General features: G+C 42.4%; 1 protein-coding gene and 1 long non-coding RNA gene across 6 annotated transcripts in view; one reads left to right on the top strand and one right to left on the bottom strand.

Annotated features, from left to right (window-relative positions):
• Positions 1 to 11,990, top strand: part of ESYT3 (extended synaptotagmin 3) — a 90,064-nt gene extending 78,074 nt beyond the window's left edge. For all 5 annotated transcript variants that reach the window (XM_037844154.1, XM_037844164.1, XM_037844148.1 and 2 more), the window contains 12 exons: positions 172 to 261; positions 673 to 735; positions 827 to 889; positions 1,466 to 1,534; positions 2,081 to 2,167; positions 2,948 to 3,097; positions 4,839 to 5,332; positions 6,651 to 6,749; positions 7,243 to 7,374; positions 8,966 to 9,071; positions 9,952 to 10,001; positions 10,329 to 11,990. In XM_037844154.1, coding sequence (XP_037700082.1) covers positions 172 to 261; positions 673 to 735; positions 827 to 889; positions 1,466 to 1,534; positions 2,081 to 2,167; positions 2,948 to 3,097; positions 4,839 to 5,332; positions 6,651 to 6,749; positions 7,243 to 7,374; positions 8,966 to 9,071; positions 9,952 to 10,001; positions 10,329 to 10,365 — 1,440 coding nt within the window. In that variant the 3' untranslated portion in view covers positions 10,366 to 11,990. The remainder of the gene's footprint in view (positions 1 to 171; positions 262 to 672; positions 736 to 826; positions 890 to 1,465; positions 1,535 to 2,080; positions 2,168 to 2,947; positions 3,098 to 4,838; positions 5,333 to 6,650; positions 6,750 to 7,242; positions 7,375 to 8,965; positions 9,072 to 9,951; positions 10,002 to 10,328) is intronic.
• On the bottom strand, positions 179 to 11,427 carry LOC119540136. Its single transcript, XR_005218042.1, has 3 exons — positions 11,392 to 11,427; positions 3,800 to 3,843; positions 179 to 3,206 (listed from the first exon to the last, which is right to left on the bottom strand). It is a non-coding gene; the product is annotated as an uncharacterized LOC119540136 (long non-coding RNA).
• Positions 11,991 to 12,315: the final 325 nt, after the last annotated feature.

The following is a 12,315-nucleotide window of genomic DNA, read 5'->3' as shown; positions in this document are numbered from 1 at the left end:
CTTCCAATCCCTCTGTACCTGGCTGTCTGGGTTGGTTGACCTTTTCCCTGGAGCCCATATTAGGGCCCTGCTGGGTCCCAGGACTAAGCTGCCCAAAGATCAGTAGCATCTTCCTGTTGCTTCCCCCAACCTCTCTTCTCCCACCCATCCCCACCCCCCCCTTTCCTGCAGTGGTTTGTTCTGAGTGACACTACCAGTGGGCGGCTGCACCTGCGGCTGGAGTGGCTTTCACTGATCACTGACCAGAAAACCCTGGCTGAGGTGAGTGTGGGGTGTCAGGGACCCGTAGAGGCAGAGCTGGCCCAGGTATAGGCTGTGAACTGATAGAGAGGGGCCACCTCCCCTGCAGGTCTTGCTCATAGAGTCCTTGGCAGCACCGTCTTCTGGAGAACATGTCATCCAGCCCCTGACTTAATAGACAGCCCCTGAGCATCTCAGCCATCTTCAGGGAAGATGGGATCCTTCAAGCTCTGTTAATGCCTGTCAGTCCAGATCATTGGGGAAATCCATTTTTTGGTCTAACTTCAATCTGTCATGCTGTAACTAGATTGTGAGGTCTTATGGCTAGTCTTAGGGCTGGCTGGCTTCCTTCTGCCACAGAAGGCTTCTCCAAAACTGGTATGTCTCTCCTGCTGCTGGAGGCACCCAGTGTTGGTCTGTATCTTCTTGCAGGAGCATGGCAGCCTCTCCACTGCCATCCTTGTGGTCTTCCTGGAGAGCGCCTGCAACCTGCCGGTGAGTGGTGACATGGCCAGAGTGTCACACAGACCCTGCCTCATGCGCTTCACTTTCAAATGCTCATTTAGTCATTATTCTTGTGCTACAGAGAAGCCCCTTTGACTACCTGAATGGTGAATATCGAGCCAAAAAACTCTCCAGGTTTGCCAAGGTAAGTGTGTATGGCTGAAAACTTAACTGAAGGCAAGTCATGGCATCTTCTCCCTAGAGAAACCACAGCCCCATTTTTCTGGGCCATGGTCTGTGCACATAGCCCGAGGATAACAAGAGTTGCTGTTCATTGTCTACTGTGTGCTAGGCACTGGGCTTGGCAGCTCGCCCCCCATTTGTTATCCCTGACTTTCATGATGACTGTCAGTAGTTTTTATTGCCATTTTACAAATAGGAGCCAGAAGGTTAAGGGCCTGGATCATTCACCCAAGAGAAGGAGCCAGTATTTGACTCTTCCCTGTCTGGTTCAATAGTGCGTGCTCTGGGCCCCAGAGAACAAGAGCCCATTGAGGCCCAGTGCCGGCCTCTGGTATTTAATGGAATCTCCCCCTGGGGTCAACCCTGTCTTGGTATTTGAACAGTGATGGCAGCCAAGCGGGCTGAGGAACATCATGGCAGCCTTTTCTCAAATGGAAACTATTGGCTGGCCCCAGGTCTCTGGGATGTGTGTGGGTGAATGTCTCAAGCTAATACTGATGGTGCCACCTTCATTGTTGTGGATTTTTCCTTCTCATAGAATAAGGTCAGCAGAGACCCTTCTTCCTATGTCAGGCTGTCTGTAGGCAAGAAGACACATACAAGCAAGGTAAGATAGCTGAGGTGTGTAGACTTGGGGAGAGAAAGGAAAGGAAATTAGTTTGCATTGAAAGCCTAGTAGGTGCCACTTTATATTATTTGGTCCTTGCATAACCTCACCAAAGTTTTACAGTTCAAGAATCTGAGGATCAATTAGATAAGTGACTTGCCTAAGGTCATATGCTAGAAAGCAGTAGAGCTAGGGTTTAAGCCCAGGCCTGGCTCTCAAACCTGTGTCCTTCCCACCATGCCATGAAGTTTCTCAGTCCAGCAGGAGAAATCCTGTTGCTCCCCGCCCCCGAATCCTAAAACTGAACTCTAATGCTAATGTGATTTTTGTCCTTGTAGAGCTTCCTAGCAAAGCATTCCTTGCCTTGAGTCTGGCTGCCTGGCCCTAGGTCTCCCATGGGCAGCAGTGTGTGTGGTTCTGATTTTTGGGCAGCCACAGAGAAGGCTCCCAATGGTGTCTGTAGTGGCCAGGGTGAGAACAGAGGGTGCCAGTATCCAACTTTGCCCAACCCGACCCTTTGGTGATCTCTAATTCCTCTTTCCCCAGATCTGTCCCCACAGCAAGGACCCTGTATGGAACCAGGTGTTCTCCTTCTTTTTACACAATGTGGCAGCTGAACAGCTCCATCTGAAGGTCTGCTTTAGGTTGGGTTCTTGGAACAAAGTTCAGGGGTATCTGGGCCCAGGGGAGTGGGAAGCTTCAACTGCACTTTGACCAGGCTCTCTTGACAGTACCTAAGGTCAGCCCGTGTGCAGGAGGGGATACCGAGATCCTACAAGGCTACACCTCCATGAGATTAGGGCCCAAGGTCATTGGGTAGGAAGCTCTCTCCCTGCAAAAGGGCCTTTCCAGTTGTTTCATAACATTCCTATGCTGGAATCTACCCAGGCAGTGAAGATGATGTACTTTATTAAAAAAAATAAATTTCATTTGATCCTCACAGAAGATCTGTAGAAGACAGCTATTTTCTATTTTACACTATTTTCTATTTTATACATTAGCAAAGAGAAGCTCGAACAATAACTTGTCCAACATCTCCTGACTAACATGGTGGCACTGGGATCTTCTGAGACTCTCTTCATGCCTTCCATGTTGGGGCCAGAAGCCCTGTCTGGATGTCCCATCTTGGAGCAGCACAGCTCTTCTATCCTAGAGCCTCCATGCCCCTGGACATTTAATACACTGGCCTGAGACAGATCATAATTGCCTGGAACCCTCATCACCAGATTTAGGGCAGGGACCAGGTCTGGTCTGGTTCATTTTTCCTTCCCAGTTCCCAGAACAGGACCAGATGCCAGTAGCAGCACAGTGCATACTGACTGACTGACCTAGACTCAGTTGGGATCTAGATAGTAGGGATAGGGGCAGAAGAGCTTAGTTCTCCTCTTATTTTGTGATTGGCCCACTCTCCAGGTGCTTGATGACAACCAGGAGTATGCTCTGGGAGTGTTGGAGCTTCCCCTCTGCCAGATCCTCCCCTCTGCTGACCTCACCCTGGAGCAGCGCTTTCAGCTGGACCACTCGGGCCTGGATAGTCTCATCTCCATGAGGCTGGTACTGCGGGTAAATCTCTCCACATGCCCTCAGGAGAAGCAGGAGGGGAGTTCTGGGTGTACAGCAAGGTGGACGGCCTCAGCACTAAGCACCTGTTCTGTCTCCAGAGAGTTCCTGGCTATAAGAAGCCAGGAGATGGATTCATGTCTTTCATCAATTTTGGAAAATTATCAGCTAGTACCTGTTTGAATATTGCCTCTCTTCCTTTCTTTAATCTCTTCTTCTGTTATTCTTTTATGCTTGACTTTCTCATCCTATCATCCATGTCTGTTGAACCTCACCTTTATATTTCTCATCTCTGACTCTCAGTGCTATTTCTGGCTAATTTCCTCAGATCTGTCTTCCAGATCACTAATTCTTTCTTTAGCTTTGGCCTAATCTGCTATTACGATTTTTCATTTCATTGACTACTTTTCATTTCTAATTTTTCCTTTTCCAAATTTAATTTCTTTTTGCTTAGCGTTTTATCTTCTCATGTTTCTATCCCATCTTTAATCATTTGAAAATACTTATAATGTATGTATGTTAATTCTATTATCTGAAGATCTTGGGAGTTTTTATGTTTGCTGTGTTCATTGATACTCATTCATGGTGGCTTATTTCTGTGTTTTACAATTTGGGTTGTGTTCCTCTATGACCTGGATTGAACTTACTCTTTTTCAAGGAGGTACTGCGTTTGCTTCAACCAGGGACCCTTGGGGAATTACAAACCTGGGTCCATTTTTGTTACTTTCTTAATGTTGGGTTTCATGGCCCTACAGGAAGGAAAAAAAAAATGTGAACCTATATTCATATTAGGACAGGCCTCTAAGGTGTGCTATTCTCAGGAAATATTTTATCCCACTCCTCTATCCCACCCTCATCCAGAGTACAGGCTGAGACAGACACATCTTCTTGTCATCAGTCATTGCTGGTAGGTAGAATTTTTAAATCTGGGCTACTCTGTAACTAAAGATACAGCCCTCTTCAGGGATCCTACCTTCATGGGTCTCATTTCCAACTCCTGGCCTTGCATGGACCCAAGGACATGTCTCCTGTCTCTGCCAGGTCCCTAACTCATTGGTAAATAACCCTGGAAAGCTTAACCTTGGATGTTGTTTCTCTTTCTCTCTTTTTTAACCCTGGGGATTTTCTCTACTTTCCTATGAATCTGGCTATGCACTTAAGACTTATCTGTTTCATTTTACTTGGCATTTCTAATGAGGTTTTTTTCCAGAAGATTTTGATTACAATATTGCTGGGAATTGAAGACTCTAGGAAGGGATAATGGAAGGGAAGAGGGGAAGGAGAAGTATAGTGGTTGAGGTTTGAAACTTGTGTGCTAAGAGCAACAAAGGTGGGTCTGGCTAGGAAAGACATTTTAGAGGAAGCAGTGGTGAATGAGGTGACAGCTGCAAACAACCATGTCCAGAGGGCAGTTGGTGACAGATATCAAGGTTATGTAGATCTGGGAGTCCTCCAGAAGCCAGAGGAACTATAATTCTTGATGAACATGCACTAGTGAGGCAGGAGGAGGGGAAAAGACAGAGACGCATTGGTCAGAGGGGATCAGGGGATCCAGAGAGAGGTCAAGGAAGATATGGTCTGGGGGGAAAGCCATTGTATTGCGTAGTCTAGAAGGTACTTATTTTTGAGAAAATGGTTCCAGAAAAGAGAAGCAGCCATCTCCCAGAGATTCAGATGGTAACAGGAGAAGGAATGGAGTGAAAGTGATAGACCCAACCCATAAACAACCGTCTTCTATTTGCAGTTCCTGCATATGGAGGAACGAGAACTGGGGAGCCCGTACACGGGATCTGAATCCCTAAAGAAAGGCCCTCTGTTCATCAAGAAGGTGGATGCCAACCAGGGCCCCAAAGCCCCACTCCAGGGAGAGGACCCTGCAGATATAGCATGTCCTATAGACCCTGCTTCTGACACCAAAGTGGTTTCCAAAAGCACCACAACAACCAGTGCCTCTACTGCTGCCACAAAGCCCACACTCCAAGAGACAGGCCCAGGGCTCAAAGGCAAGGACAGTGCCAAAGTGTTGTGTGAGCCCACGGGGGAGAAGAAGAGTTCAGCCACCATGTTCCTGACTGTCCCAGGCCCCCACTCTCCAGGGCCCATCAAGTCACACAGACCCATGAAATGCCCTGCCTCCCCATTTGCATTGCCGCCCAAGAGGCTGGCTTGCAGCATGTCCTCGCTCAACTCCCTGGCCTCCTCCTGCTTTGACCTGACAGCTGTCAGCCTCAATATTGAGTATGTACCTCTTTGCTTAATCTTCTCTAAAATCATCTGCTTGAAAAAATACCTCCCTGAATGTAAAAGTAGATATGAACTCAATTCTGAGAAAGTTCTGCTTTGTTTGTTTGTTTTTTTCACAAAAGATCTTCATGAGGAGGCAGCAAGGTGTGGTAGAAAGAGAGAAAAACAGTCTGTTACAGCTCTAGCTACATACTGTCTGTAAAACAGATGCTACTCATTGGTCTTTAAGGTTCCTTCCAGCAAAAACATTTCTGAAGAGTTACAGTGGGATGATATGAAAATCTTAGAACATGGAATTTGTAATTAATGGCTACCATTTATTAAGGGTATTCTATTGGTTCAGTGCATCATTTAATTCATCTTCACAATAACCCTGAGATAGAACTTACTATCATAAAGATTGAATAACCTGCCCAGGGTCCTACAAAGAATCATGATATAAAGGCAGATCCTACCCCAGCATTCATGCTTTTCCTACATTTATACACAGCTAGTAAAGGGAATCAATGCATTAACCAGCACACGATACTAAACTCTTCCTGCATCCAGCCAGCTGTGCTTGGACAGTATGCATCTGTGGAATGCATTTTTTCATACACTGTTATCATCATACTCAAAAACTGATTCAATTGGTGGATAGCCAGAACTCTTATCCCAATACTATGAACAGATAATAGAAACAGGGAAATTTAGTGATTAGTGTCAGTTAATAGAAGACCAGCACTAAATTCCTGAAATTGACCACGCTAAACACCATTTCGCCAACCGAGTATACGTTTAAGCCATTTTAAACTTTATGTTCTTTCAAAGTTGAACAAATATTTCCCTTGTATAGCTTGAATTTCTAGGGCCTTATTTTGTCTAACCTTTTATTATGAAAACTTTTCAAACACCAAGTATTAAAAGAATAATACAATTTATACTCATATTCCATCTACCCAGATTCAACATTTACACTGACCTATCGGCATTGTAAATGTGTATATAAACATACACATATACATTTTTTGCAGAACCATTTCAAAGTAAGTTGTAAGACACCATGACCCTTTACTCTCTACGCTCTTAAAAATAAGGATTTTTTTTTCTTAAAAGACTAGGATTTTTTAGTCTTTATTAAGACTATTATCATACATAAATGAATGCTGGACAGAACTGGTTTCCTATTAAAAGGAATCTTACCGAGAATTATTTTATGAACTCACATGGCTTTATGTTCCTAAAGTAGCACAGAGGCTTCTCTGTCTCAGGGGTTGGGGGAGAGGACCAACACTTGTAATGTCAACAGAAGTGACATGCCCTTTCTTTACAGAGGCCGGAATCTGAGCAAGGGGCAGCTAGGCCAGATTCAGCTCACAGTGCGCTATGTGAGTCTGCGGCGCTGCCTCAGGGTACTAATTAATGGCTGCAGGTAAGGGGATTCTGGGGCCAGGAAGGTTCTTTGGGAGCAGCAGGTGACACGGCCTCAAAAGATAGATTAGTAGCATATTGGAGAACATGAGATTCGAAGGCCTGTACACTATGAGCGACAAGAGTCCTTAGAGAGGCCCTCTGGTGCTGATGGGCTCAAGAGCCATGGTCTTTGCCCAGACTTAACTGTTGCAAACTGTCTGGGATAGCTGGTTGTCAGTACATTTTTCCAAGCAGGAATCTCCAACTACCCTTGGATGGAAAGTACTTGCTGTACTCAAACTTTACAAGAATGCATGTTTCCAAACCCATGAATCTGATGTGTTGTCCTCTAAATTCTACAGATTTTTACTTTTGGTTATCTAGATTACAGTTCATTTTATCTGCAAGCCCATCTAAAACTGAGTGGCTAGTATAGCTTTCTCCCACATGAGTATTTTCACAGTCTCAATACCAGCAACCTTTTTTCTTTAATGTCTTTGTAACCAAATCAGAAACCTGACACCCTGTACCAGCAGTGGAGCTGATCCCTATGTCCGGGTCTACTTGTTACCTGAAAGGAGGTGGATAAGTCGAAAGAAGACCTCAGTGAAGCGAAAGACACTGGAGCCCCTGTTTGATGAGACGTGAGACAACTGGCCCCACTTAGAGGGCCTCTTCTATTTCAGTATTTGTCAAGCATGTCTTTTGTGCCTGGCAGGCTGCCAGATGCTCAGTTGGAGTTGAAAGGACTAAATGATCTCTGCCTTCATGAAGCTTTAGTGGAGAAAAGGATTGCCAAGGCAGTTGATCAAAATAGCTACCTACTTTTTCTGCCCATAGCAGCTAAAATGTTCCTGATTATGGAATATTCCATATTCTTTCCCTTTAAATGACATCATTTGGCAGAAAAAGGATACAAGTCTGGTCAAATATGTTTCCTTTTAGTTTGTTTTAATTTCAGCTGTTAAACATTCTTTGATCCTAAGAACTAAAATTTTCCACGAAGCTCCAAGCTCTTTGGCCCATCTTTCCTCCTGCAAAAAAGCCTAGGCATCAGGTGAAACACATACCCTCCCTTTCACAAAGTCATGTCCACTCATGACTCTGGGGACAAGAATGGTAGATTAGATGGCCTCTAATCACATTTTCTGCCTGTGATGGGTCAGTGGTGGCAAGTCTTATCCCAGAGGTTCTTATTCTTGATTTCACTTCGACTTAATCCAGGATAATCCCCTCAAAGTGCAGAAGTCAGAATCTCATCATTGCTCCCTACTGCTTCAGGGTCCCAAGAGAAGACTCTTCAAGGCAGCCTAGAAAGGTTTTAATTTTAAAATGGTGATACTGAGTCCCCTTTGGGCCATGCATAGGAACTAATGTGTTCCTTCAAGAGCTACACTTTGGGTTCATGAATTATAAGAAAGGGTATGAGTCGAAGAGAGAATTTATTCATTCAACATTTTTGTATTCTTTATGCCAGGCACCATCCTGTATTCTAAAGCCACACAAGAGACCATACCCTCAAGGAGAGCTCTGACAGAATTACAAAATGATGTTGCAATTGCTATGTGGGAACACAGGAGGGAGAGGTTTTGACATTTGACTTCTCTGACGAACCTACTCTGTTAGTAATTCTCTCAAAAATTATAACAGCAAGGTATACCCCTTTAGTATATTAATGCAGTAGTACCTAGATTATCCAGAAGTCAGACTTTTGGCAACCCCAACCCTAAAAATAAACCTAGATGTAAGGAGTCCACAGGCCTCTCACAAGTACCTGGCAAAACTTGTACAAAAAGATTTTTCTGCCTTACTCCAAAAGAAGCGGCCAGTATTTTCCATGCAACTCCAGTAAACATGACTGTTCAGCACTCTAGCCCTCAGCTGCTCAGAAAAAAAAAACAATTTAAAAAGGGGTTGAGGTGGTGCTATGACTAGGCACTATTTTAGTGAGAAGTAGCAGTCAGGGTAGAGTCAGAGAAAAGTAAGAAGTCACCCCAGAGCACAGTAATCTGAGGCAAAAGCCTCTTAAAACTTCCAGGGCTTGAGAACAACACTAAGTGCCGATCAGTAATGATGCACTGAGTATCTGCTTTGAACTAATACTGTTCCAGATGTTCTTCTCAATAATCCCTATCTTCTGTTTAAAAAGTAGGGAGATGGATGAAATACTTTAGATTGTCAACAAAAATTGCTGAAATATGTAAGTCTCATTTTCTGACTTCTTGTTTCTTAAAGATTTGAATTTTTTGTTCCCATGGAAGAAGTAAAGACAAGGTCATTAGACGTCGCAGTGAAAAACAGTCGGCCACTTGGCTCACACAGAAGAAAGGAGCTAGGAAAAGTAAGTACAGAAAGGACTCTTGTTACTCTGACCCAAGTTCACTGGGGGAACAGACCCTAGCAGAAATTCTGATAGCAGCATCTGGCTGTTAGCAGGCACATGGGTGACAGGGTCTAACTAGAAGGTGGGAAGGTCCTGACTTCAAGGAAGGTATTATGGTCAAATTGGGAGTTTCATATTCTTGAAATTAATTAAAGAATATAAAGGCATAAATTAATATGATGAACTGTTTTAACAAATTCTAGCAATCTATCCAATTCATTCATTCCACGAGTATATGAACATCTCTTATGATATTAAGTATTGTTTTGATAAATATGGTATTGTATGAATCTTGGATCTTATTATGTCAAGGTTTTTGTGGGTGATGGGATTTTATCTAAAGTTGAACTAGAGGAAATATAATCCCTGGGGAAATGGCAAGGAAAAGAAAAAAAAAAGGTATTTGTAAAATATTTTAGTTGTTGTAGTTTAATAAATATCTTCTTATATTCATCTTTTCTGTGAAGTATGTGGCATTATTCCCATTTTTACAGATGAGACAACTATAAGTGATCAGTAATTTTAAGCAAGACACTAATAAGTAGTGGTGCAAATTATTCCCTCTTTCTATAACATTCATAAATAAAGCTTGAAAGGGGAAAAAATTATCTGAAAATCCTGAAGTGTAACCCCGGGTGGCAATTCACCTTTTCTCAGGACACTGAGCCCAGTGTCTGTACTGTCCTTCTGGAAGGGCTCCATATCAAAAACAAAACAAAGAGCCACCACTCAAAACTCAGAAACCCAAGGGGACCGTTTATGATTGATTCACTTTTATCTCAATGTTTCCATTTAATGCAGATTTTTGGAGGGGAACTGATTCTTTGTGGTTCTTTAGGTACTGATTGATTTATCAAAAGAAGATCTGATTAAGGGCTTTTCACAATGGTAAGTGTGCCCTTTCATTATATCAGTGTTGATTAAAGACACAGTCTCAGCAAGTTGACCATATTCTCTCTCCAAAGTTCCTCCCTTTTCAGTACTATTTCAGCTCCTTTGGTGATCCAGGAGGGAGATCTACTTAAGGTGTTCAAGCCTGCAGATCTCACTTTCCTAAAGGACCCCTATAAGCACTAGCCTTAACCCTGGCTGGCCACATGACACGGAGATGGGTTCTGTTGGACCCACAGAGGACCAAGGCAGCTTGTCTAGTTCTGTTACTGCCACAGCATGCTCTCTAAATACTAACACAGGAACAACCCCCTTGTCTTACAGGTATGAGCTGACTCCAGATGGACAGCCCAGAAGTTGAGCACCACTATCACCTTCACTTCTTTAGAGTAAAATGTATATATATATATGTATATTTTGTAATTTAAATCAGAACAGCCATTTGAAAATATAAATTCTTGTGTGCAATCCAACTGTTTTTTTTAAATGGCTGGATGATATTAGGAAAAATATGTAAAGGCAAGAACTACTCTCTCAGTTGGATTTTATTGTTCAAATCCAGAAAGAAATGGGTATTTGTGCCTAGTAAATCATTATCTGAACCTCAGTAGTTATTTTTTCACTTTTGGTAAGTAATTACAGACCATCTGATTCAGAACTGACCTGTATGTAGCAAAAGTGTTCTGCCTCTGAATGGGGGTTGTGGAAGCAGTTATCAATCTTCCTGGGCAGTGACCAACTGAGGGAGGAGGCTTCTTTTATGGAAATAAAAATGACCCACCCCAACACTGCCAAGAGCTAATACTGTCAAAGCCCTGCCTGCTGCCACTTCTAAGCTTGGAGATTTGTTCTGGTACCTGATTTGGAACTTTTACTTTCCTGATGGTAACAATGGTATCATGATACACTTGAATATCTTGTGTGGCATTCTCTCCATAGGGAAATGCTAGGGAAGTTCCAAACCCAGGTCTACATCTGAACTCCCATAACAGAACACTGGAGACTACTGAAGGGTGTCATTGCCAGAAAGGAAAGAGAGCTTCCTGTATCTCAGACAGGTTTAGGAATTCTGCTACACATTTTCACAAGATGGCTGGTTCAGCTAAATCACATTTTAAAAGCAAAATAATGTAAATTGTATATTTAAGTAAGTGCATCTTCTGCCTTTCAAACTTTATAAAAGCAAATGCACTGTTTGTCCCTTCTGACTTTCCTAGAACTGTTGGAGACATCACATTTCTCTCATCCACTCAAGTACCATCCTCACCACTGTCTTCACTGCAGGTTTTCTTGTTTAACTTCATTAGTAATCAGGGAAATATACATTAAAAACTATAGCAACAGCTCTATACAGCACACTAGCAAAAAAATAAGAAGTCTGACTTACCAGAATTGGTGAGGATGTAGAAAAGTGGGAACTTGCATATACTGTTGGTGGTAGTATAAGTTGGTACAATCATTTTAGAAAAGAGTTTAGAAGGAAATGTTAAAGTTGAAGCTACAACCCTTTCAAAGTTATCATGTTGTATAACTCCAGAGGCTCCATTCACATTGTTATCTGTAGAAAGGGTACTGCCTCAAATTTTACATTTTATAGTCTGTGTGGCTGTACACAGAAGTGATTTCCCCTATAAACCAGCAATTTCATTTCTAGATATATACTCTAAAAAATTTGTGCAAAGTATATGAGGCTGCATGTACAAGAATGTTCATAGTAGCACTCTTCATAACAGTCAAGAACTGGAAACAACCCAAATATCGATTTTCAATAGAAAAAATGGGAATATTCATAAATGGAATATTATACAGCAATGGAAACTAATGAGCTGGACCTACATGCACCAACATGGATGAATCATACAATGTAGTATTGAACAAAAGAAGACATTAAAAATAATACATATCAAGACAGTGAAAAGACAGCCTACAAAATGGGAGAAACTATTTAGAAACCATATATCTGATAAGGGTTTAATATCCAGAACATATAAAGAACTGTTATATTTCAACAATAAAAAAGTAAAATATGGGCAAAGGACTTGAATAGACATTTCTCCAAAGAAGATATACAAATGGCCAATAAGCACATGAAAAAATGCTTGATATCATTAGGGAAATGCAAATCAAAAGCACGAGATACCATTTCCTATCCACTAGAATGGCTACTATTACAAAAAAAGAAAAGTGTTGGCAAGGATGTGGAGAAATGGGAACACTTGTACACTGTAAAATGAAAAATGGTGCAGCTGCTGAGGAAAACAGTTTGGCAGTTCCTCAGAAAGTTTAGCATGCAATTACCATATGACCCAGC

This window comes from Choloepus didactylus, chromosome 1, assembly GCF_015220235.1.
Source record: "Choloepus didactylus isolate mChoDid1 chromosome 1, mChoDid1.pri, whole genome shotgun sequence".
NCBI lineage: Eukaryota > Metazoa > Chordata > Mammalia > Pilosa > Megalonychidae > Choloepus > Choloepus didactylus.
Note: the sequence above shows the minus strand (reverse complement) of the source record. Positions and strands in the feature narration are given on the sequence as shown.